Source organism: Saccoglossus kowalevskii, chromosome 15 (genome assembly GCF_978046115.1).
Source record: "Saccoglossus kowalevskii chromosome 15, keSacKowa6.1, whole genome shotgun sequence".
Taxonomy (NCBI): Eukaryota; Metazoa; Hemichordata; class Enteropneusta; family Harrimaniidae; genus Saccoglossus; species Saccoglossus kowalevskii.
This window is the reverse complement of record NC_140655.1, coordinates 13029341-13055875: the sequence shown is the minus strand read 5'-3', so window position 1 is coordinate 13055875 and position 26535 is coordinate 13029341. Positions and strand designations below refer to the sequence as shown.

Here is a 26535-nt window from a genome sequence, read left to right as displayed (position 1 = left end):
TGCTGGAACCAAAGATTTCGGCTGGTACAACGTCTCACCATGGCTAAGGCTGAATCGAAAATACTTGAAGAAATCGATGAAAACTTTCTTGTATGTACGGTGTGTTCTGAGAGATACCGTAATGCCAAGATTCTACCGTGTCTGCACAGTTTCTGTGAGCAGTGTATCCACAAACTGGTGCAGAAATCGTGTGGTAAGAATATACCCTGCCCAGTGTGTAGACGAGTTCATGACCTCCCAGAAGGAGCCAGCAGTGTGCAGTCGAACGTCTTTTTAAACGAGTTGGTCGTCTTACTTGGAAAACGAGACAAAAAAACAAACGAAGTACAAAAATGTGAAGGATGTCAGCGAGATCCGATGACCACCCATTGTATTGATTGTGCAGTAGGACTGTGTGACATTTGTATATCGACCCATAAACGACTTCCGTTTTCGAAGTCCCATAAACTGATGTCACTACAAACGTACAAGGCTGCTAACACTGCTGCTGTTCAACCACCTGTTTACTGCGGTAGTCACCCTGGTAACCAACTGAAATTCTATTGTGATACCTGCGATGTTCCAATTTGCTTGGAGTGTACCGCACTAAATCATAAAATAACTGAACATGATTACCGATATCTGAATGACGCTGCCTCCCAGTATGCCACGGATTTGACCAAGGTGACAAACATGCTAGCAGAGAAAGAAAAAGAAGCGAAGGAGAGCAAAGAAAACGTTCAGCAGATGACAGAACTGCTAGAGAATCGGTTTAGTGAACAAGAACATAAACTAAATGTTCACATTGAGAGGGTGGTGGCGGAAATCACGGCTAAAATTCGTAAAAACGGGCGAGAGTTGCTGCATAGAATGAACAAGACTTTCAGTGAGAGAAAACAGAATTTGCATGCGCAAATGAAAGAACTGGAAATTGCTGAAAATGATATGAAACATGCACGTGACTTTGCCACACACCTAATGAATTATGGGAATGCTGCACAACTGATGTCTGCTAAGAAGGGAATGACGTCACAGATAGATGAACTGCTGAAACTAGACACCAAACAGCATCCAGCTGAACACGACTACATGGAATTTCAAAGCTATGATGACTTTTGTGAGACAAAAACTGTGGGGGAAATACGTTACAACAAGTACATTTTGGAGTTGAAAGATGTACCTAAATATGGTAGAATTGATGAGGATATTTCAGTAACACTGGCGACAAGTGACGGTACTTTGATTAACAGTATGGCACTCGAACTGAACACGCAATTCAAAATGAAGACTCCATTCAACACGATAGAAGAAGTGGAAATGACTGACAATGAAGACGGGACTTGTAGTCTGACATATCAGGCTAATGTAGAAGGGGTACATGAATTGACAGTTTTAATGGATAACAAATCAGTGCAGGGTTCACCTGTTAAGATTAATGTAATTCCTAAGAAGGGGTTGATGGGTAATTATAGTGGGTCAGGATCGAGTCAGTTTAACTATCCTGAGAGTGTCCTGATAACCAGTGAGGGGAATGTATTATATAGTTTGTGACAGGGGAAATATTCGACTTCAATTACTGACCTTGAATGGAAAACATAAACGAATGATTCAACTCACTGGTTTTAATGAACCATTCTGTCCATACTTTGCTGCAGAGTCGCAGGATGGTAATTATTTTATAACAGACAGTGATAACAAACAAGTAGTTGTATGTAATAACAATTTTGAACTAATTAGATGTTTTGGCAGTGAGGAACTGACATATCCTGTTGGTATTAGCATTAGCCCTGTGAATGAAAGGGTGTATGTTGTTGACCAGTATTCCCATTGTATAAGAATATACAAACAAGATGGGAGATATATAAATTCATTCGGATCAGAGGGTGGTGAAGACTGTCAGTTTAAATATCCTTGGGGAATTACTACTGATAATAAAGGTAATGTCATTGTGGCAGATCAAAACAACCACCGCATACAAGTAATGACTGGTGAAGGAGAATTTCTATTCAAGTTTGGAAGTTGTGGAAATTCTGATGGTCAACTACAGTATCCTGGGAGTGTAGCTACTGATACAGATGGATATGTGTATGTGAGTGATTGCGTTAATAATAGGGTTCAGAAATATGACTCCCATGGTCAATTTGTATGTCGTATTGATAGTCCTGGTGATGGGTTGAGAAATCCCTATGGTATCTGTGTCACAAATGATAAACCATTTGGCAAAGTTGTAGTGGCTGATTATAGCAATCACTCCATTAAAGTATTTGCACAATAGTAAAATTATGTGTACAAAAATTAATAGTCTTGAATAATTAACCTAGCACACCCAAACACATGTAATCATTATTTTCTCATCAGCTGTTGAAACATGTGACAATGAATATATGTATCATAGAAATGTATTATCTTTACAAATGTGACGTAGTCTCTGCAAACCAATGTAAATGTATGTGTTAATAATTCAATTATAATACAACCACAGGTAGTGTTCGTGTCAATATGAAATATGTTTAAATATGATTTAGTACGTCTTGTTTCAAACTTATTAAAATATGCTCACCAACCTTGCGCCGAAAGCGTCACCTTACCAGGGGTTCCGGGGGCATGCCCCCTTAACAATTTTGAAATATAGACCCTCTGAAACGCTATTTCCTGCATTTTGAGGGGCAAAATTTGCTGACACCATCTGTTTCAGCTTGATTTGGAGGGGCGACGCCCCCCCCAATTTTTTTGGAGGGAGAGACTGCCCCTCGCCCCCCTGTGCCGCCGCCACTGAGACGATCGTTTTATCGTCTCGTTTTATTTGTTAGAATTTAATTCGCTCACGCCTTTAATTAACCTCTCCGAAGAACGCTGTCCTATCGAAAGGACCGGCAGACCTGAGCTAAATAGACTATACACTTGATTCGGATAAAAAAAAACTTAATTCTTTTATTTTTTTCCCAAAACCCCCCACCCCCACTGAAACTTAATTGATAAATATTGATCATGGCGTCAGACTACATTCACCATTAAATACAAATTGATAGTCGGACAGTAGTATAGCATAGCAGTTGGTTGTAATAATGAAGCGAAATATACGCATGCGCAAACTACTTTCTGGGTTCTGCGGATGCTCTAGGTCCGCCCTGCAATTGACCTCATTTGACGCACATATTTACACTCGGGCCAAACCATTTTCTCGTCTTGGATGTTTTTTTTTTTTTCACTTTCTGTTATTTTTGTCTATGATTGGATAGAAAAAAAACGAACTACAAATACTCCAAGTTTTTTTTTGACTTCATTAAAAAATAAAATCGTTTTTGTAGGATGGAAACTTGTTGAGGCCAAACCCCCCACCCCACCCCCAAACTAAAGCAAATAAGTTTTTTATCCGACATCGATGTTTTGACGTCGTCCCTTACAACACGCGTATAGTAACAGATACTGCCCATTTTTCCAAATTAAATGGCACAATGTAATTCGGAACTGGGCGACTCGAATCCGAATGAATCTTCAAAGCTGCATTTTATTTGTAGCTAATTATATTACACGATTTTTCCAACGTTTAACATCTTGGAGAACTAAGAAGTTATTTAAAATTTAATTATGAAACTTTTGTGGCTTTTCCTGAAAGGTAACCTAATATATAATAGTAGTCAAACTGTCGATCCAAGTGAAGTCAATTCTTAAATATTTTGAGTTTGTATGTGTAGCATATATAAAAATTAAGACCTATATCCCTATATTAAAATCTTAACTAAAACTTATTTGTTTGCGAGATCTTGAGTTATGTGTGAAATCGTAAAATCACTGAAGACAAACAAAGGTCATAGCGTCGCCCTGGCGTCAAAACATCGCATGGGATGTGACAAAAGCAACAGTATGTTTGTGTATTTCCACGCTTAATACTTTCGACGATAGTCAATTTTTATGACGTACTGGTACGAGTATTTCAGCGGCGTCATAATCCTTTCTGAAAGATAGGCATTTCGACATTGAGCTGTAAAAAGCACCGGAAGTTCGGCCGGCGCTTCTAACGCAATACGCGAGATCTCGCAGTGAACGGAAAATCACTTGTATACTAGTATACTAGTATACTTGTATTCCATCATTTAATTATTGTTCACAGATGGGTTATACTCACATATTTGTTTTTAAAATACGGTGTTCACATGTAAACATAAATGTAGATTGCAGATTATAACGACTGTATCAGTGTTGTTTTTTCATTGTGACACTGTATTACTGGCATGGGTTGGAGGATATCCCGAGAATTTTATTTGTAAATTATGAAGCAGTGCCGCGCTTATTATCGCTGACGACAAACCAAATACGCTGACTATAGAGGGCGTAACCCCAGCCAGCTCATAACATGAATATGGAAAATGATTTGAATGTAATTTACCGAGATAGTAAACCAATTTATATTCGACCCAACAAATCATATGCACATGATTTCGTATAATTTAAATATTGGCATGTAATATTAGGAACGCTGTTTGCTAACATGGCAATCATTTCGACTCAGTATTACACGTAGATGAATTTTACACATCAATTTAACACAATAAAATCGATTTTTGTTCAAATTCAGACCGTTTTAATATTACTATACCATACGAGTCAATCAATCTCAATACGTTACAGTTTAGCGATATCAATTTCCTATAGGTGGCATAAATTTACGAACTTTGTTATGCTAGTGTCTCTCTGTGTGTGCACATACTCCAAGGACGTATTTGCTGTTGGAACATGTGTACAAGTATATTTTACATTGAATAGGATCTTTATTAACTGATACATGACCATCGGCCCAAAACTGTAAATACAAAATATTTAAATTATTTACAATATTTCAGTGGCTTCCCTCCTAATTTTCATAGCATTAAATACAAACGCAGCTAAACGCTGTAGAAGTACATCATTTTGAGTTTTGAGTAATTCAAGAAATGTATTTACATTTGGCGGAGTGCAGTAGTAGTGTGGGATATAGAGACATCTAATGTGATTATAAAAGTTACAAACTAATAAAAAATGGAACTCGTTTTCAATAAAATTCATATTTCAAAGCTCGCACGTATGTTGGTCTCTTTCTTTCAATACATAAACAATGCGATGAACATCGTAGCCGAGCTAGTGATTGCATACGAGTTCAACTATGAACAGAAAACTAGTATCTTACTTGTTCTATAGTAATTTTAAATTGACAGTAAGTATCTAATTTGTCCAAAGTACACAAATCATCCCGCCATACAAAGAACAGATACTGTTTGAATCGTTCCACAAATATATTGATAAACGTATTAACATTTCCAACTGCATTTGCATGCCAGGCATCATTCAAAATACAAATGGAAAGTAAATTTTACATGTCACTGATCCAGGTTTGTTTTGTTCTGGTTCCCGACTTTTCGATATTGCATAGCATATTTTTGGGGTACCTTGAATTTGGCATGGAAATTAATTTTGCCGAATATATTTAATGCAGCGTTTCGCTGTGTACAGGTAAATGGGATATTTCCCACATTCTCCTAGAATACTACTATTTGGTGATCTATTTGAAACACCGAGAAACATTCTACAGGCAAGATAAAGGACTCGTTTCCACATATTTACATTCTCTAAAACCCCAGACTTCCGCTCAATAAGTTAATATTGGTAGTATCAAAGACCTTAAAGTAGGTTTGTAGGATAGAGTGCGTAAAGAATTCAGAATTAAATGAACAACAACCCTTTTTCGCTTGTTGTGCCAATAGTTTTGTCGCCATTGACCAGTGGAGTCTAGATTCCTAGATATTTGTTGCATGAAACGATGTGAACCTCCATCCCACCATAAACCCACTTTTCATTTTGTGTTAAATGTCCCCCGCTCTTGAAAACAACTAATTTGGTCTTATCCAAGTTTACAGACATACTCCAGCGCTCACGATATAATTCTAGTTTATCTAGTAACCTCTGGAGACCGACAACTAAATCTGATACAATTGCAACGACATCAGCACATAGAAGACGGAATATTTCGATTAAATGGGGGAGATAATTGAACGCCGTGGTGCTCCGAATTATTCAGCTCATTACACAATTCATTAATAAAGAAGGAGAATATGAATGAACTTAACATAAAACCTTGTCGAACATCAATAGGGCACTGGAAGTATGCAGTATACCCGTTTTAACGATTTTACATTTGCATAAATATTATGTAATAACTTAAACATCTTTCCATTTAGCCCCTTTAAGTAGACGGGACATACCAAAGACGTTGTATATCTATATTATCAAATGCTTTGGAGAAATCCACGAAGGCGCAGTATAATTTCTTGATTATATAATATGTCGAGTACCAATGACGAAAACCAGCCTGTTCTTCATTTGTTTTTCCCAAAAGCACTGCCCAAAAAGTTAAACGTACATTAAGAATTGACGTAAAATTTTTCCCAAAAATGTCAAGTAGTGAAATTGTCCTATAGTACCCTGGATCGACCCCATTTTAAAACAGGTATAATGATTGCATTTGACCAGTCATTTGGTATTCTTGAGACGTTTGATGCTCTCAATTATTTCGTTGCCAAGCTTTAATTAGATTGTTTACTTGATTGGAAAGAATCGAAGGAGTCAACGGTGGCAAGGTCAAATCTCGTACTCGTGATTTCATTAGAAGTATTGTGAGAAAATCAATGTTTATCAAAACAAATGCTACGCATGCGCGGCAGGACGACCGCCGCCTTTCATATCCTTCTTGTAACATGATATATCAAATATGAGGAAATTTACAACATTTTTACTCGTGTTGTACCTTAAACCTTATAAAGTTCGTTGGAACAAACCCAGCGAATTCCAGATGCATATTTGTATTTTTCACGTTACGTTATTCGAAAATAAATAGGCATCTCTACAAACATCTTAGTACTCAACACAACATTATCAAACCGGCTGGAACGTTTTTTACTGTGTAATATTCATGTTGTTATAGTGTATATTGCTGACTATGACAGTAACTAATTTACTTATAAGTCATTTGACAATGGTAACGACGCCCTCACCGATGGTTGGTTTGCAAGTTAAAGCAAATCGGTCGGGCGATGGCGCAATGCGGGCGCTACCTCGTCACACGACTAATATCGTATTATGACGCATACCAATTTGTAAAGGAATGAACGACAAATCATGACTATAGGTGTTGATCCAGAATGACCTGACTCAGCAAATATTACGTGAAAGTAAATTTAGAAACTGACACGCTATACATTCGTGAAAGGTACGAGTGATAGCCGACCATCTGAAGCGGTTCGGGCATTTTGTTCAAAAGTTGAACTTGGTTGTTATCGTGCCAGTGACGATGGATTGCGTCCAGTTAGATGACTACAACGTCTTCACGGAACAGAAAAATGACTCCTTTTCAATACACTACATAATGAAGCCGACTCCAGTACTAGACACTAGCTGTAGTATTGACACCAGAGGAGAGCTCTGCTTTGAGCCTGGGTACGCAACACGCCTGCTGAACATTCTGTACAAACAAACTACTACTTTTACAGGACATTCTCTCTGTGATGTCGTGATCGAACTTTGCGAACGTAAATTTTTTGCCCATTGTATCGTGCTTCGTTTCTTCAGTTCTTACTTTGAAAAACAACTAAGCACGCGCACATCAAGCGAGGTAGCTCTGAATGTTCCGGGTGAAAGCGTAAGCGGTAAAACTTTTGATCAACTATTACGACTGATTTACACCGGACAGTTTGTGGGAACACCGAGCGACGCCGAACTTATCCGAGATGCAGCCGACTATCTTGAGATTCCCTTGCTTAAGAACTTTTATCACGGTGGATCACAGCATCTCAGAGAATTCAAGTTTGCGGCAGCCTGGCTCATCGATGTTCGAGAAGAGCGGAAAACAAGGGAAACATGTGATGTGGTCATAGTCGTTGAAAATGTTCGGTTTTACGCTCATCGTAGTTTGCTCGCCGCTTGTATTCCTTACTTCCGTGGGATGTTTCGACATGGGGCTATGTCAGAATCACGTGACTTGTATGTTCGTCTGCCGTTTCTGAGTGAATCTCAGGCTGGGACTATACTAACATATGCATACAACGGTGGCGCTCGACTTCACCATGGCAACGTGGAAGAAATCGTTCTACTAGCAGACTACATGTGCATGCAACGGTTACAACTGTTATGTTGTAAATATATGAGGCAGACGATAGACGGGTCTAACGCCATGTTTTATATTTCTCTCGCAAGAGAATATCGCCTTTCCAAGTTCTCCAATAACAAGAATGTCATTGCGTACCTTGAAGAAAACAGCGAGATTTTAGAGAAAAGCGGTGACGAGTAAAGTAATCCTTTTCTGACACAAATATGAATAATTGGAAAGATTTTGTTCATAAATGTATGACGTAAGATTTTGTTGTAAACCTAGTCAGAATGGAATACTTTTTTTCTGTATAATGCTCCCAGATGAAAGAACGCCGCAAATTTACAGTTTTTTTATATCTGTTTCCATTCACTAGATTTTCAACTTCTCGTCAATATTACGTAGGCCTTCATGTTCATTCTCTAGCAAAGAATTATGGGTAAAGTATGACATCATATCCACTGCTGTGAATGATGTCATGTATAACTTGAGAAATACTTACAATTGTAAACTCCGGATGGAGACAGTTCAGAATAAACTTCAATTGTTTTTTGTTTGTTTTTATATTTAAGATATTTTTTTATTGAGTCATTCAAATCTCTTAAAAAATACATTTCAGTTTCACATAAATCTCATATGAAATACCTTTACATAGTCAATACAGTAAGAAATTTACCCCATTTCTTAATATGTGAATTTAATTTCCCTTTTTTGTTGGCAATAACATATTCAGTGTTCTGAATATTTTAAACAAACGGTTTAAGATGTTTGAAATGTGGAATTTTTTCTTTACATTTGCAGATATAAAATAAAACGCTTAGTTACCAATAATAAAAAAAATAAGCAACATCAATTGTTTTGTTTCCTCCACTTAGTTTGGCTTTGAGCTAAATTTCTGTTTATGGTGATATTACTATATGATGATTTTTAAATGTCTTTGTTTTGCTTTTTTTAATTTCATCTGTAGATTTTTTGTTATTCAGTTCAAAAATGTCTGCGCGCATTGTTTTGTTTAAATCACTTTGCAGCTGCAAAACACGTGACTAAGAACTTTATTTATTTGGTTATATTATTTATGTGTGTTTGTATTTATACTGCATTATCACTATGGTTACGGTAAACAACTCAGCTATTATTAATATTCGTGTTTGAGATGTTTACTGTGAACACATCGATTACTCAATTCAGTTTTTTTTTAGTTTCTGTAAATTAAACCCACGTGAACATGTAGAATAACATTATAACTCATTGATTCCCTTAAATTAGGGGACAAAGGGGATAGGTGGTACAGGTTACAGAAAATAAAATGAAAGTTCCATTTACAGTAAAAATAGGTTTTTACACTTTACAGATAAAGCAAATTACATTTTTATAATATATTTGATAATTTGTGTTTAAGAATCAAAATTAGAAATTGCGTACGAATTACGACATTTAATGTGGAAAATACTAAATTATATACTTACAAAAGATCTTTGTACAAATTACAGACGAATAAAATACTAAGCAGCTGATTATATTTACACCTTGCCTATGTCATCGAATTTAAGTTTTTTTTTTATTTAAATCACATTTTTAATTATTTAAATCACATTTTATTTATTTAAATTACAAAAAACAAACAATTGATTACAGCTCACGAAAATACCCCTTGCCGAATTGACCGACATGGGACTCATAGCGACGTATACAATACTTGTAAAATACATTTTTTGTTTGCATGAAATTCGAACGTGGACTGCTCGACGACCACCGCCCTTTAATCAAAACGTCAACATAGTAAAATTAAATGATTTTACAGTAGTATGCGTAATGCTTATATATAAAGCATTTCTCACATGACTTTAATAGAACCTTTGCAATGTCAATGACTGAATGAGTCATCCACCGGTTTGACCTTTGACTTGTTGTACAAACGCAACAAAGACTCATATGTACTGTTGCAGACGTAGATGTAAACAGTTTTTTTTTTTACGACAAATAATAAACAAACACGAAATAAATGTTCCGGAATGTCCACGTACAAGCACATTGAACATTGGTCGTAAAAATAAGGCACCGAGTAGTGACTTACCAAACAAACTGACACAATGTTTATATACAAAATGGCGACATCCAGAGAGCTAACGCGCGACAGACACGGGCCAGGGAAAATTGCGAACGACACCTTCGTTGGTGGAATTTTAAGTAAACTATACGAACAGTCACAGGAAGGAAGGCTCTGCGATGTTACGTTGAAGCTGTCGGATCACGAATTCCACGTTCATGGGTGTGTTTTAGCTGCAAACAGTCCTGTGTTTGAAGTGATGCTGAATGCAAAAATAGTCGAATTAGGAGATGCGGCATACTGTAACAATATTGTCCTGGACATAAATACAGCGATAGGTGAGTCAAAAATCACCCCGTATGTATTTGGTAAAATTATACAGTTTATGTACACCGGGCTCCTTGAGATCAGTGACGATCAAATCGAAGTTGATGACATTCGTGAAGCAACAGATCTCTTACAAGCGACAGGACTCCATGTCGAGTTTCAAAGTTTGCACAGAAACCGCGTGTACAGCAGCCTATGCAGGCAGAGAACTGATAGAAATTATTGTGACATCACATTGTCAGTTGAACACAGGGACTATCCCGCGCATCGCTGTCTCCTTGCAGCTTACAGCCCATATTTCGATGCAATGTTTAGTAACGATATGTCTGAGAAAGGGAGAACGAGGGTTGACCTCCCATTTCTCAGTAGTGAACAAATTGAGTTGTTGCTAGGTTTCCTTTACAAAGAAACCGTGACTATATCGTATGACAATGTTGAGGGCGTGCTCATGGCCGCGGATTATCTCCATATCAGTCAGCTCAAAGAAACGTGTGCACAATTTTTGTGTGGGAGTATTACCTGTGAGAATTGTTTGGGATACTTCAAACTTACTGAACTGTATTCTGTCCCAAGGGTCTCGAAATATGCCAAACAATTTATACAAAGACACTTCACGGATGTTATTGCAGAAGATGAAGTATTGTTGCTTAGCGTTGAAGAACTTGTGACTTTATTGACCGATGATGATAATGTTGTAGAAGTTGTACAAAATGGAACCGTTGTGACGTCAGAGATGTCCGTATTTGAGGTTATGGTAAGATGGGTGATGGAGAATGAAGAAAAGAGGAAGATGCATCTCCCCAGTCTTCTCCATCATGTACGGTTCAGTGCACTGAGTTGTGATGAGCAAAACAATATATTGCAACACCCCCTAGTGGCAGTAAACACACTGTGTCTGGACGCTGCTGTCAAATGTACCCAGAATGCGTTAGTGTCATGGAGTCCCAGAAGGGGTAGATTGATCAATATGATTACTGTTGTCGGGGTAACTGGTAATTTAACGTCGTCTGTGATGAGTTCTTATTTAATTGAACAGAACAAATGGTTATCACATTTGAAAGTTCCGCTGCCTGTACAGTATGCAGGAGCTGCATTTCACAACAATCGACTTTATATCGCTGGTGGTTTGGAAATAAAATACAGACATCGTGGACATTTTGGAAGCGCAACCGAGATTGTGAAAGCACTATACTGCTATAATCCACTAATAAATGCATGGCATAAGTTACCAAACATGCTAGAAGGGGTATACCACCATCGGTTGCTGGTATGCAATGGTAAACTATATGCTATGGGAGGCAGACTCAGCATTGGTAGACTTGCCACAGAGTTTCAGTGCCATCCCCTTGGACATCAATCTTGGCAGTTCATCTCACCTCCAAAGCGGCTTGCAAGTTTTCGTGAAGGCTTCTTAACTCACACATGGAACAGTAATATCTATATCATGTCAGCCGAGAGTCTGGAGTCATCTGGTACCATTGACAGATACAACACAGACACTGATAGCTGGGATATTATCACCTTCCCTAATTTTACACCATCCCCTACCAGCAAAGTGTTTTTCACATTTAAGCACCCCTGTATTGAAAGTTCACAAATTTATGTCACTAACTTCAAAGAAGTCCACATGATTTTCGACTTAATTAACAACAAATGGCAAATAGAAAAACACCATACCGTGAAGCTTGACAACGGTGATTACATCGAGAATGTGACTGCCTACGATGACAAGGTTTATGTCTTGGGCTATCGTATGAATGTTTACAACACCAAAACGAAAACATGGAGTAAGCTGGCTTCATACAGAGGATGTCTAGGAAAGGGAGAGTCTTGTCTTATGATGCTTCCTTCTCAGTTTCTGCAGGGTAGTTTATGAAACACAAACTGTATCAGATAAACTGTTTTACTCAGCGGATAACTGTATCTAAATAATAACTATAATTGATAAATAAATAACTAAATTAAATGAAGATTTTCTAAACAATATTAGGATTCATTATTATATTTATTATTTTCCTCGTCTATTTCGATGACTAAAATGTTATGATGAAATACCATAAAAACTATCATGAGTATGATCAGTTTCAGACATGTCTTTGGATTTTTTATTGCTGTACAAGGTCATATGTAAAACAAAATTGGAGTCACTGACCAAATTGGTGAGATAAATGAGATAATTATGCAGATTACAAAATTAATAAATGGGAAAAAAGTAAAACATGCCTGTTTAGTTGGAAAATTTCCTTGTGACTTTTGAAATTAAAGATAATGAAACACTTTATCAGGTACTGTATTTTTTAAAAACACTAGTAGTTTGCTCTATCCTCATATGTGGATGATAGAAAAAGTTCTTGTGTAAGAACATGTAGCCATAGTTTTGAAAAGTACATGTGTGGTCAATTTAAATTCGGCAACCTTAAGTTTAAATCTACTAGTACTAAAGATTCACACTTTCCTCATAAAACAATCATTTTACGAGATAACCTGATATCACTCGTTCATATTGTGATGCTTTGAGTATCAAGTAACTCTATAAATGATTGATATCTGCTACCGATAATTCCATTTTTATCACATCACAACCCCTACCCTCCCGGATTGTTAAATAAGTTGTAATTTTTTGTAACTCTTTTCATGAAGTATGTACCAATTTATGCTAATTACATATGACATATATTCATGTAGATGGTTAAACAATTAAAGTTGTAGTCATGGCAATGATTGATGACAAAAAAAATATTGTGAGCTACATGTATATCTGTTCGAAGCGAGCAGTCAGCATTAGTATTAGTGTAAAAACATAATGTAGAACATAATCTTATATCCAGTCTGAAATTCACATATCACAATTTATTTTTCTCAGCATACTATTCAAACAAGCATCAAAATACATTTAATGTACTAGTAAATGTCGTGATGAGTACCATGGGTTATCAATAACTTTAATTTCTCACTAAACAGCTTAACTCTGATACATTGGTACCACAGTCATGTGTTAACATGTTACAAATATTGTGTACATTGATGCAAGTGTTAAGGTAGCGGGACTATTATTTGCATACTTGTTTTCATCTTCTAATTGTGACTAAATGACTACAAATAGACCCGGGAAAGTATATATTTTTAGAATCGTCAGACTTCAAGCTTTTCACAAGTGTATTTTGCATGCCGGTATCTGCATTCTACGACGTGTTACTCAATCAAAGGTGAAAAATTACTTTTTCTGTAAAAAAAATAATTACGCATTTATACTGGCGATAAGAAGTATTTTTTTCACTTTTCCTAGTTGTTCAATAGACTGGTAAATTGAATGTGTCTGGTCAGTTTTATTCAAGCAACGCATTTTAAAAAATAGTGTGCTGAATTTCAATTACTGTTTTAGTCGCATTGCCCCCAACTCAAACCAGAACTCGTTGGTAAATAATCGATGAAATAGTTTGTCTGGACACATTCAAGTTCCTCTCACTGTCACCTTAAAGCTGTGAAAATTTGGTGTTAATCCGACGACAATAAGTATACGTTATTTTTTGTTAAAGACGTATTTTGAAAAACATAAACTCCTAGAAAACGTTGATGAAGTCACAGCAAAGATTTTCAAGCTTGTTTATCTGCACAAGCAATTCGTTTTCCCACCAAGGTCTGTTTTAACATGTGTAGGGGCATCCAAATGTGTAAGGCTATTGGAAACCAAAAAAATAAAGGAATGGGATAGCTATAGTTCGATAAAATCGGCAGATGAAAACACTAAAATCAATGATTTTTTTCAGTGGCTGTGTGACCTTGTGTCTGACACATTCATATGCAAATGACTAATCTGTGAAATAAACAGGGGCAGAGACAAACCACTCAAATGTTTGGAAACACTCATTGTGTGTCGGATAGCTACTGATAACACATCCTAACATTGCTTTGTCTTGAGTTAATCTTTGAAACTTATAGGCACACAAATTAAACCTGTGTTGTTGATTTTAGAAAACACTACTGAAGCTGCCTTGCTTCCCTTCAGAAAATCTACATTTTAACCAACTTACATGACATTTTAGGTTACGTTGACTTTGTCAGATGAAAGTTTATCGTGCATTTCATCAATTAATAAATAAATGTGAAAATCGTAATTTTCAACACAAATAATAGTCTCGCTACCTTAATTGAAAACCAATAATTATAAAGTGACAAAAAAAAAAGATTTGTTTCTGGTCTCAAAATTATGCGATATTATCGTAGATGAAGGGAAAGGAATACGAGAGCAAAAATATCTGTTCTCATAATCGTCATTAATGAGGTCATAAAACTTTTTCTTGTGCTTACAAATAATTTTCTCCAAAATCTAACACACTTGGATATTTTATTAACCAGTGGATGATCTCCACAAAGTATGATTTTCTTATTGTTGTATGTATATATTTTTCAAAATGTTGTTGAATTATTATTTAAAAGTTGTTCTCTTGTGGTGGTTACAACAGCTGAGACAACTTTTATCTGATCATATTGGGTTTCTTATCAATCACTATAAAATGTCAACCAAGTTCAAGTTTGCTGTTATGTATCATTTTTAAGTCGTGGATTAAAAATGAAATATGAATGGGAACGTGTTATTTGTAGTACTGGTAATGTTGTTTGATATTGTATGTTAATGAATACAATGGTATATGGTTTATCTTGACCTACCAATGCTTTTCTTGTACACTAATTTATTTATGCGTTTTATGAAACAATGTTATTCTGTCACGCATCATGTGTACTTGTTTTGGTGCTTACGATGACATCACTACATGTGCATATTAGTGGTTTTAATGAATACTGTTGTACGTTCTGCAAACTCAGCATTTTTAGTTTATGGTATTAAAATTATAATTTGTTTTGGTCCACAATATCGACAAACATACTTTTCAAAAATACTAATTCAAAAACACTTATTCCACTAAAACATTGGATTGTACGTTTATGTTAAATTATGCTGAGATATATTTATATGACTCCTGTTTTATTGTCCTCTTAGGGAAGTTGCGATTAATAGAGTGCATATAATATTCTCTTAGAGATGCTGGGATTAATACAGTACATTTAGTAATGTTCTCTTATAGATGTTTGGATTAATACATTGCATATAGTATCATTCTTTTAGGAATGTTGGGATTAATACAGTACATATACATGTTGTTTCATTCTCTTAGGTAAGTTATGATTAATACAGTGCATATAATATTTTTTTTTGGATGTTGCAATTAATACAATACAAATAGTTTTATTCTCTTAGGAATTCTAGGATTAATACAGTACATATTGTATTATTCTCTTAGGGATGTTGAGATTAATACCATGCATATTATATTATTCTCTTAGGGATGTTGAGTTTATTACAGTACATATATAGTACTAATTTAGGGATGTTTGGATTAATACAGTGCATATAGTATTATTCTCTTAGATTTTAAGATTAATACAGTACATATAGTATTATTCACTTATGGATGTTTGGATATATAAAGTACCTATAGTGTATATAGTATTATTCTCTTAGGAAAGTTGGATTGATACAGTGCATATAGCATTATCCTCCTGGATTTTGAGATTAATACATTAAATACAGTTTGGACCCCACACAAAAAAGTTCTAAATCATTTCCATGATGTGTCCTTGTGAAGAAAAAATTAATAATAATAAGTTTATTACAAGGATACCGCAAAGTATGCACTCAGACACTACACAGCCACAGTGACCTCCACTGCGTGTCGGTTGATACTCCCGCTGTACTGTCTTTGTGCATACTTTGCGATAATAGCCTCATATTATTTTCTTAGGTATCTTGGATTATTACAGTGCATTTAGTATTATTCTCTTAGGAATGTTTTGATTAATACACTACGAAGAGTATATATACTGATAGTATCATTCATTTAGGAATATTGGAATTACTACAGTACATGTTGTAGCAATTAAGGAATACTGTGGAATACTTTATTTTCGCTGGAATTTATTTTCACTGAAAAGGCTTTTTGGGCGTTTTGCTTGGAATTTACTTTCACTGATTTTTGATGAGATTAATGTAAAATATAGGAAAAAATGTATATTCACCGGATTTTATTTTCACGGAATCATCCCTTCAGCGAAAATAGCGAAAATAAAGTATTCTACAGTATAAATATTAAATGTGTCTCTGTAATCAGAGTGCAAAGTAGTGGAAAAGTGATGCAAATCTAAGGTGCAAAGTTGGGGAAAAGTGTGAAACTAGAGTGCAAAGGAATTGAAAAGTAGAAGAAAATTGGTTCAAAATGCGAATCTAAGGTGCAAGGTTGTGGCAAAGAGTGAAACTAGAGTGCAAAGTAGTGGAAAGTTTGTGCAAAGTGCGAATCTAGAGTGCAAAGTAGTGGAAAAGTGGTGCAAAATGCAAATCTAAGGTGCAAAGTAATGGAAAAGTGGTGCATAATGCGCATCTAGAGTGCAAAGTTGTGGGAAAGTGAAGCAAAGTGTGAAACTAGAGTGCAAAGTAATTGAAAAGTGGTGCAAAATGCGAATCTAACGTGCAAAGTAGTGGAAAAGTGGTGCAAAGTGAGGAACTAGAGTGCAAAGTAGTGGAAAAGTGGTGCAAAGTAAGGAACTAGAGTGCAAAGTAATTGAAAAGTTCTGCAAATCTAAGTTACAAAGTTGTGGGAAAGTGGTGCAAAGTGTGTAACTAGAGTGCAAAGTAGTGGAAAAGTGATGCAAATCTAAGTTGCAAAGTTGTGGGAAAGTGGTGCAAAGTGTGTAACTAGAGTGCAAAGTAGTGGAAAAGTGATGCAAATCTAAGTTGCAAAGTTGTGGAGAAGTGGTGCAAAGTGAGGAACTAGAGTGCAAAGTAGTGGAAAAGTGATGCAAAGTAAGGAACTGGAGTGCAAAGTAGTGGAAAAGTGATGCAAATCTAAGTTGCAAAGTTGTGGGAAAGTAGTGCAAAGTGTGTAACTAGAGTGCAAAGTAGTGGAAAAGTGATGCAAATCTAAGTTGCAAAGTTGTGGAGAAGTGGTGCAAAGTGAGGAACTAGAGTGCAAAGTAGTGGAAAAGTGATGCAAATCTAAGTTGCAAAGTTGTGGAGAAGTGGTGCAAAGTGAGGAACTAGAGTGCAAAGTAGTGGAAAAGTGATGCAAAGTAAGGAACTAGAGTGCAAAGTAGTGGAAAAGTGATGCAAATCTAAGTTGCAAAGTTGTGGAGAAGTGGTGCAAAGTGAGGAACTAGAGTGCAAAGTAGTGGAAAAGTGATGCAAAGTAAGGAACTGGAGTGCAAAGTAGTGGGAAAGTGATGCAAATCTAAGTTGCAAAGTTGTGGAGAAGTAGTGCAAAGTGAGGAACTAGAGTGCAAAGTAGTGGAAAAGTGATGCAAAGTAAGGAACTAGAGTGCAAAGTAGTGGAAAAGTGATGCAAATCTAAGTTGCAAAGTTGTGGAGAAGTGGTGCAAAGTGAGGAACTAGAGTGCATAGTAATGGAAAAGTGGTGCAAAGTAAGGAACTAGAGTGCAAAGTAGTGGAAAAGTGATGCAAATCTAAGTTGCAAAGTTGTGGGAAAGTGGTGCAAAGTGTGTAACTAGAGTGCAAAGTAGTGGAAAAGTGATGCAAATCTAAGTTGCAAGGTTGTGGAGAAGTGGTGCAAAGTGAGGAACTAGAGTGCAACGTAGTGGAAAAGTGATGCAAATCTAAGTTGCAAAGTTGTGGAGAAGTGGTGCAAAGTGAGGAACTAGAGTGCAAAGTAGTGAAAAAGTGATGCAAAGTAAGGAACTAGAGTGCAAAGTAGTGGAAAAGTGATGCAAATCTAAGTTGCAAAGTTGTGGAGAAGTGGTGCAAAGTGAGGAACTAGAGTGCATAGTAATTGAAAAGTGGTGCAAAGTGTGTAACTAGAGTGCAAAGTAGTGGAAAAGTGATGCAAATCTAAGTTGCAAAGTTGTGGAGAAGTGGTGCAAAGTGAGGAACTAGAGTGCAAAGTAGTGGAAAAGTGGTGCAAAGTAGTGGAAAAGTGATGCAAATCTAAGTTGCAAAGTTGTGGAGAAGTGGTGCAAAGTGAGGAACTAGAGTGCAAAGTAGTGGAAAAGTGATGCAAAGTAAGGAACTAGAGTGCAAAGTAGTGGAAAAGTGATGCAAATCTAAGTTGCAAAGTTGTGGAGAAGTGGTGCAAAGTGAGGAACTAGAGTGCAAAGTAGTGGAAAAGTGATGCAAAGTAAGGAACTAGAATGCAAAGTAGTGGAAAAGTGATGCAAATCTAAGTTGCAAAGTTGTGGGAAAGTGGTGCAAAGTGTGTTACTAGAGTGCAAAGTAGTGGAAAAGTGATGCAAATCTAAGTTGCAAAGTTGTGGAGAAATGGTGCAAAGTGAGGAACTAGAGTGCATAGTGGAAAAGTGATGCAAAGTGTAAAACTACAGTGCAAAGTAGTGAAAAAGTGGTGTAAAATGAGAATCTTTAATGCAAAGTTGCGGGAAAGTGGTGCAAAGTGTGAACCTAATGTGCAAAGTTGTGGAAAAGTGTGAACCTGAGTGCAAAGTAGTGGAAAAGTGATGCAAAATGCGAATCTAGAGTGCGCAGTTGTGCAAAGTGTGAAACTGGAGTGCAAACTAGTGGAAAGGTGGTGCAAAATGCGACTCTAGAGTGCAAAGTAGTGGAAAAGTGGTGCAAAGTGTGAAACTAAAGTGCACAGTTATGGAAAAATGGTCCACAATGCGAATCCAACGTGCAAAGTTGCGGAAAAGTGGTGCAAAATGCGAATCTAATGTGCAAAGTAGAGGAGACGTGGTGCAAAATACGAATCTAGAGTGCAAAGTGGTGGAAAGTGTGAAACTAGAGTGCAAAGTAGTGGAAAGTTGGTGCAAAGTGTGAAACTACAGTGTAAAGTAGTGAAAAAGTGGTGCAAAATGCGAATATAGAGTGCAAAGTAGTGGAGACGTGGTGCAAAGTGTGAAACCAGAGTGCAAATTAGTGGAAAAGTGGTGCAAAGTGTGAAACTGGAGTGCAAAGTAGTGGGGACGTGGTGCAAAGTGTGAAACTAGTGTGCAAAGTAGTGGAAAAGTGATGCAAAGTGTGAAACTAGAGTGCAAAGTAGTGGAAAAGTGGTGCAAAATGCAAATCTGGAGTGCAAAGTAGTGGAGACGTGGTGCAAAGTGTGAAACTAGTGTGCAAAGTAGTGGAAAAGTGATGCAAAGTGTGAAACTAGAGTGCAAAGTAGTGGAAAAGTGGTGCAAAATGCAAATCTAGAGTGCAAAGTAGTGGAAAAGTGATGTAAAGTGTGAAACTAGAGTGCAAAGTAGTGGAAAAGTAATGCAAAATGCGAATCTAGAGTGCACAGTTGTGCAAAGTGTGAAACTAGAGTGCAAACTAGTGGAAAGGTGGTGCAAAATGCGACTCTAGAGTGCAAAGTAGTGGAAAAGTGGTGCAAAGTGTGAAACTAAAGTGCACAGTTATGGAAAAATGGTCCACAATGCGAATCCAACGTGCAAAGTTGCGGAAAAGTGGTGCAAAGTGGTGAAACAACGGTGCAAAGTACTTGAAAAGTGGTGAACTGTGCGAATCTAGAGTGCAAAGTAAAAGAAAAGTAGTGCAAAGTGTGAAACTACACTGCAAAGTGGTGCAAAATGCGAATCTAAGGTGCAAAGTAGAGAAAAAATGTTGCAAAGTGTGAAACTAGAGTGCAAAATAGTGGGAAAGTGGCGCAAAATGCGAATCTAGAGTGCAAAGTAGTGGAAAGTGTTGCAAAGTGTGAAACTAGAGTGCAAAGTAGTGGAAAGTGGCGCAAAATGCGAATCTAGAGTGCAAAGTAGTGGAAAGTGGTGCAAAGTGTGAAACTAGAGTGCAAAGTAGTGGAAAAGTAGCGCTAAATGGGAATCTAAGGTGCAAAGTAGTGATGACATTTATTCATATCTTAACATTTTACTTGATGACATGGGATGAAATAGTTGTACATTATTATTGATGTGAAATCTGACATTTCAAAAATTGACATGATATATGTTGAAGAACATGCTCGGTAGTTCCATATTTCTTAAAAATCTGAAGTAATATTAAGATATTCTGAGAAATGTGTTTGTCTGCACACATTGCTTTGTTCAAATCACTGAAATTTGTAGTTGTCAACCCCTTGCCCCTGCAAAGAAAGTGAGACTAATATATATTTTTTTTTAATTTGGTTATAATATCATTTTTATTAATAATATTTGTGTTAAGATGTTAACTGTAAACTCGTCGATTATCCAATTTTCTATGGTTTGCAATTTCGCTAAGTTAAATCCATGTGAACATGTAGAATAACAACATAATAACTCTTTGTTTCCCATAGAGGGTTGTAGTCTTTGATCGATATGGGACTCATAGCAACGTATATTTTTGTTTGCATAAAATTCGAAGACGCGCGGCGCGGCGCGGCGACCACCGCTGTTTAAACAAAACATCGAAATAATGAAAATAAATGGTTTTACAGTAATTGTCATGCGCTTTTTAGCATTCTAAATGGAAATAATGATTAAGCTTATATTTTGAATAATAAAATGTCAGTATGCTAATAGTAGATTATAATTAGTATTGAATAGAACAGTGAGTTTGATCCTTGACTTGTTGTACAAACGCTATAGGGACGCCTATGTACTGTTGCAGACATGGACCTAAACATGTTTCCTACGTCAAATAATAACACGGAATAATGTTCCGAATATCCCAGCTTTGTACAAGCACATTGCACTGTGTCCGAGTCGGCACAGTCGAAAAATAAGGCGACGATTAACTGACTTAAAAAAAAAACTGACACAAACAAACTGTGAAGATAGCGTGTGGTTCGATTGACGCACGATTGGAGTAAAATATACATATAGTTGACATTTGGATCAATCTAGTTTTTTGCAGAAAATCATGGTTATAAACAGTCCCACAGTCTAGCTCACATCGGAAGTCTAGTGAGAATAAAATGGCTATAGAAACAGACTAGAAATGCATAAATATGTTTAAAAAAACATGAATCATATGGAAAAAATATAGTCTCAAATCTTTGAACCAAGGACGTTGAGGATGTTTTTATTTATACACATTCAGAGGCGGCGGCACGTAATTTTGCAATAGGGGGCGATATTTGAAATCTGGATCCTATTACGTAGTCCGCCATCTTGATTCTCCAGCAAAGGGTTGTGGGTAAAGTGTGACAACATATTCACTGTTGTCAGAAATTGAGAAAACAGTTTTTCGCGTATTTCGAGAATTTAAGTTTCGATTCAGTGCGGCTCATTGGGACCGCCGTCAAATCGAGTGCGTTCGGGCTAGGACATTCAAACTCTCACTTATCTTCAAGAAATACGTCTGGGTTTTTGCAGAAAATGCTTTGTCACAGAATTATAGTCTGGTGAAGGTACCAAGTATGAAATAATTATGGGACAAAAACAAACCTGCGTAGAAATTAGAAGAATAGGTCTTTTGAAAATCGGGACACATCTCAATCGACATAATTACGGACGATGCGTGACGCAAATGTGCTCTCGCAATCGCGAATTTAGACATTTATTACAAGCTTCGCCATTTTGTTGTCAAGTGGTAATTATGAAAATAATGACTGACTAGTTTATGCGAACTTGACCCTCTATACTTAGGCTTTTGAATCATATACTCTAAAGTATGGTTCTAAATAAGACAATAGGCAAATAATGTTCTATTCAATGAAACATGGTCTGGATTGTATCATTGTATTAGTGATTGGAACTTCACACATCGATTAGTTGTTATAGATCAACCATTGATGTGGCCTAGATATCGAATCTAAAAAATTAGGTAGTCAGTGACAATAAGAAGCGTTTCCCAGATACAGTTGCTCCTGGTTACACACGTAAACAGATACAATCGCACATTGCCCTACTTGAGCGATACAATAAAACTATAGGTAATTGTTTCACTTTAAATTTTGGCAGGTCCTTATAATCCCCGTGTTATTCTTTCTGTTTTGCATAGGTTAATAAGTAACCAAATAAAATGTTAAACATGTTTTATCATTATACTGGACACTGGAGTTGCGGGACGTCTGTTTCTACAACAGTTACAGTATTGTTTATTGTGAACGTTTGATTTTAATATGTGAGTATGTATTATACTATTTATAAAGGTAATGAATGACTAATATTTCATTTCTGTATATATGCAAGTTCATTTCACACAAATGTGAACACTCTGACTAACTTTCTCTTTCTCTGTGTTTACAGTGTCGTTCCACCACAAACATGTGTGACGCAATACTAAGACTTACGGTGTTCTGTATCATAGGAATTATAATATATCTTCTATTTGGTTTACCATTCGTGAAAATCTATGTATGTGGAGGTTTGGTATCAATAGTGTTCATGTCGATGTTTTTACGTTTTATTCGGCCCTAATACTTTCTGCGAGTTGAAGACCAAGGAAGAAGAATGACCTCAAGACGAAAATGACGATTACAAAATGTAATTGATAATCAGGAAATGACAATGATACACAAGATAAATACCGATATACAACATGTATACATGCGCTCTGGAATCCACGGAAGATCATGGAAAACTAATACAAGTTACATTTTATAAATTTACAGACCGGATTATTCATGACATAAAATGCTCTGAAATTCTATCAGTTATTTTAAAACAATATGACAGTGCAAACTGTTCAAACTATATTCATGGGTACATTTTGTAATTTCTGTAAATCACAGACAGTGAATTGGGAAACATTTAATGTTTAACAGACTTCAGAAATAATTTGAATCAGTTTCCCATATTTCTGGATGATTATTTCTGTGCAAAGTAATATTAATTATGTATGCGATGCATGTAATCTTATTCATAATATTGTAAAGAGAAAAAAACGATTCAAATATTGCCAAATTGTAACATCAGTTGTTTCCCCGTGCGTTTAAATATGTCAAAATGTGTTAGTGGTGATCTTCGTGTTAACACAATATTTGAACCTATTGAACGTGCTTGTATCAAAACTCCATATAATAAATGGTATAACTTTGATGATGTGTCACACTTTTTGATAGTGTTGACAAGGTTCAGACTGAGCAAATATATTTACTATTTTATCAGTTGATATTTTTATATATAGACTGCTGTTTCAATCCTGAAACTTGTTATTAAAAAATAATTATGGCAATACATATTCATATTAAAACAAACAATCACAAATGAAATATTATTATGTAACAAAAGGTCACCAAAGTTTAATTTATTGTTATTCCTTTTTGCTTTACTTACATGCTTTGCTTTTTGCCTTGTTTATCAGAATTTGGGGTAATTCTTGTGTTTTATTAAGTGTGTTCCGTTTCCAAGCATTGCCTTCTCAACCAGACAAACGTTGTTGTTTTAGCAGGAGCAAATTTTAGCGTCTGCGTTTTATCCATGCCACATCGTATTGGTCGGTGTATTGTATAGCGTACTGAATGCATAGTTTCTATTGGCGAATACGACACGGACAGGTACGTAGATTTTCAAAATGTTGGTTCTTTTATTCAGAAATTATTATTAAATGGATTACACTCGTGAGAATTGACGCATTTTACACCGTTGAATATAGTATACCATATAGCGACTTTGAAGATTACTCGGGGGGGGGGGTACTTGTATTTATTGGATATGGTGCAAATGACGGATCGAGAGGCACAATTTCTGATTAAAATCCAACATTTTGAAACACATTTTTGAAGAAAACGCAAAGTGGTTAAGCATAATAGCTTTGATTTCTGAGAATTTCAAAAAGGGCCTCTTGACCCTTGAAATTGTCTAAAAGATTTCCATGGCAATTGTAAAACATTATTTACAGACCCCTAGGGTGTCTAGCATACCTCCCTTCCTCCGGAAGAGTTTTTATTTAATAAGTATAATAAGAATAAGATTTAATAATAATTTAAGAAATCGCAAGAGTAAATTACTGAAATAGGAACATCTCGCGTAAAACAAAAACACGAACGAAAAATGAACGAGCATAACTATATATCCGTTCGGCGTTTGTGACATAAAATGACAGCAACGTTAGGATCATTCTTGAATAGTCACTTGGACCGAACCAACACAATCCGACAATTTGAAGGCGATTGTCTACTAGTAATACAGGTCATTATTTTCTGCCCCATAAATCAGTCGTGTTGAATAACTTGTGGTCAACTGTGTCAAGTGGGAAACTCAACGTATATACCATTGTGTTGGTCGAACGAATTGTAAATGACTATGTTGTCATTGGTTACCGCCTTCCCATATGATACTGACCTTCGACATACAGTTCATATACATACAGTGAGATATTTATCATAGTAAGTACACGTTCTACGTATCCTTTCGATCACATACAATGTGTATGCTTTTGTTGCATCAATGCAATAATTATCCGACAGCGTATCATATTAGTGATTGGAACTTCACACATTGTTTATCAGTTGTAAATCAACAATTGATCTGGCCTAATCTAAAAATTTAAGTAGTTAGTGACAATAAGAAGTGTTTCCCAGATACAGTTGCTCCTGGTTACACTTGTAAACAGATACAATCGCACATTGCCCTACTTGAGCGATAACATAAAAAAACTATAAGTAATTCGAAACCTGTTCAGTTATAATGAAGGTGAAATTGATGTGAACCCTTTCTACGAAGTGGTTGAACATTTTGTGGACAATTTAACTTTGAAGAAAGTGCAGAGGATTGTAACCTTATTAATTGTGACAAACTTGGGAGCGAAATTACACTTGAGGAAGTTAACAAAGTAATTCATGACATGAAAAGGGGTAAAGCTACAGGGTATGATGGCATACCAGTTGAATTGTTAAAAAAATGTCCCACTGCATTTACAGTTTTACTCGTTAAATTATTTAAAGTTATATTCTGCTGGTTACTTTCCAAGTGATTGGGTATTGGGGTAGATTGTACCGCTACACAAAAAGGGTGACATTCACAACGTTAATAACTATAGGGAAATTACATTTTTATCACTGCTGTATTTGCTTCTATAATATTTACCAGATTGAACAAATGGGTTGAAAAAATTGTCCTTTGAACGAAAATCGAGCTGGATTTCGCAAGTCGTATAGCACGCTAGATACTATCAGGGGGGAATTCTTCTCTTCGGGGTTCTCCACACGTGCCAGGGGGAAATCTTGTCTCGTCTCTATATCTCGTCCCCTTGAGGTGCGGGATCAGGAAAGTCACTTAAGCTTTACAGTCAAATAAGACACACACAACGACATACGGTTCAACTCTCGTCTTAGTCGAACAGTCGAGCACTCTATAAGACACAGCGCCCTGGGGAAAAATCCCCAAGACTATCGCAAGGCTGACCCAAGACTCGCCCAAGACTCTCCAGGACTGGACTTAGACTGCGTCTATCGTGGAGTACTCGCCAAGACCAACTCAAAACTCTCTTTATTCATTTTCAAAACTTTAACCAATTACAAAACAGTAAAAAGACTCTAGGGTGTAACCTTCAATCATAAAGCCAATCACACTAAGTACTGAATACGTCATATCTTGATTAATCGTTCACTACATTAATAACTACGAATACCAACTGTCAGAATTAATAGTTCAAATACCTACGGTTATCTCGTAATTAGTTCCAAATAATATATAAGGAATAAATCAAAAAAAGAGTAAAACATACTAATTAAGTACAATGATTATAATGTCTAAATACAATGGTTATAAAGTCACAAATATCAACGGTTATAAATAAAAAAACAAGGGAAAGGCTACCAATCGACTCACTTTTCTCAAACAGTTCGCTGAGGTAACCCTTCGCTGCACTGTCTCTCGTTACTAAGGTTACAAACTCTATATCAAAAGGTCAAAAAAACTAAGGCGTGGCGGTGTAACCAAGCGACAGTATGATCACGTGATTACCAGGGATGCGTCTCTCGGTTAAAGCATTGCAAAGCGGTAACTAATAAACAATGAATAAAAAGCTATTAATCAAACTCCTGTCATATACGCTTATAAACTTCAACTGAACTCACAAGTCATTAATCTAAACACAAGTCATATGGCGTGGAAACGGAATGCAAAGACAAAGCTATCATAACACATTACTCCTCTGGCAAAAAAGACGGGGAAAAGCGAAACGATA

General features: G+C 36.3%; 2 protein-coding genes across 2 annotated transcripts; both read left to right on the top strand.

The window, feature by feature from the left end:
• Positions 1–39: 39 nt before the first annotated feature.
• On the top strand, positions 40–2254 carry LOC100378898 (tripartite motif-containing protein 2-like). Its single transcript, XM_006812299.3, has 2 exons — positions 40–1501; positions 1635–2254. The coding sequence occupies exons 1-2, from the start codon at positions 40–42 to the stop codon at positions 2252–2254; spliced, it is 2082 nt and encodes a 693-aa protein (XP_006812362.3).
• Positions 2255–10200: 7946 nt separating this feature from the next.
• On the top strand, positions 10201–12345 carry LOC102801633 (kelch-like protein 7). The gene has a single exon (XM_006814349.2). The coding sequence runs from the start codon at positions 10201–10203 to the stop codon at positions 12343–12345; it is 2145 nt and encodes a 714-aa protein (XP_006814412.1).
• Positions 12346–26535: the final 14190 nt, after the last annotated feature.

Bases quoted from the DNA above. Each gene is read 5' to 3' on its own strand.
- LOC100378898 (XM_006812299.3), top strand. From the start codon at position 40: ATGGCTAAGGCTGAATCGAAAATACTTGAAGAAATCGATGAAAACTTT. The intron at 1,502-1,634 runs GTGAGGGGAATG...ACTTTGCTGCAG, and splicing joins TGAGAGTGTCCTGATAACCA to AGTCGCAGGATGGTAATTAT.
- LOC102801633 (XM_006814349.2), top strand. From the start codon at position 10,201: ATGGCGACATCCAGAGAGCTAACGCGCGACAGACACGGGCCAGGGAAA.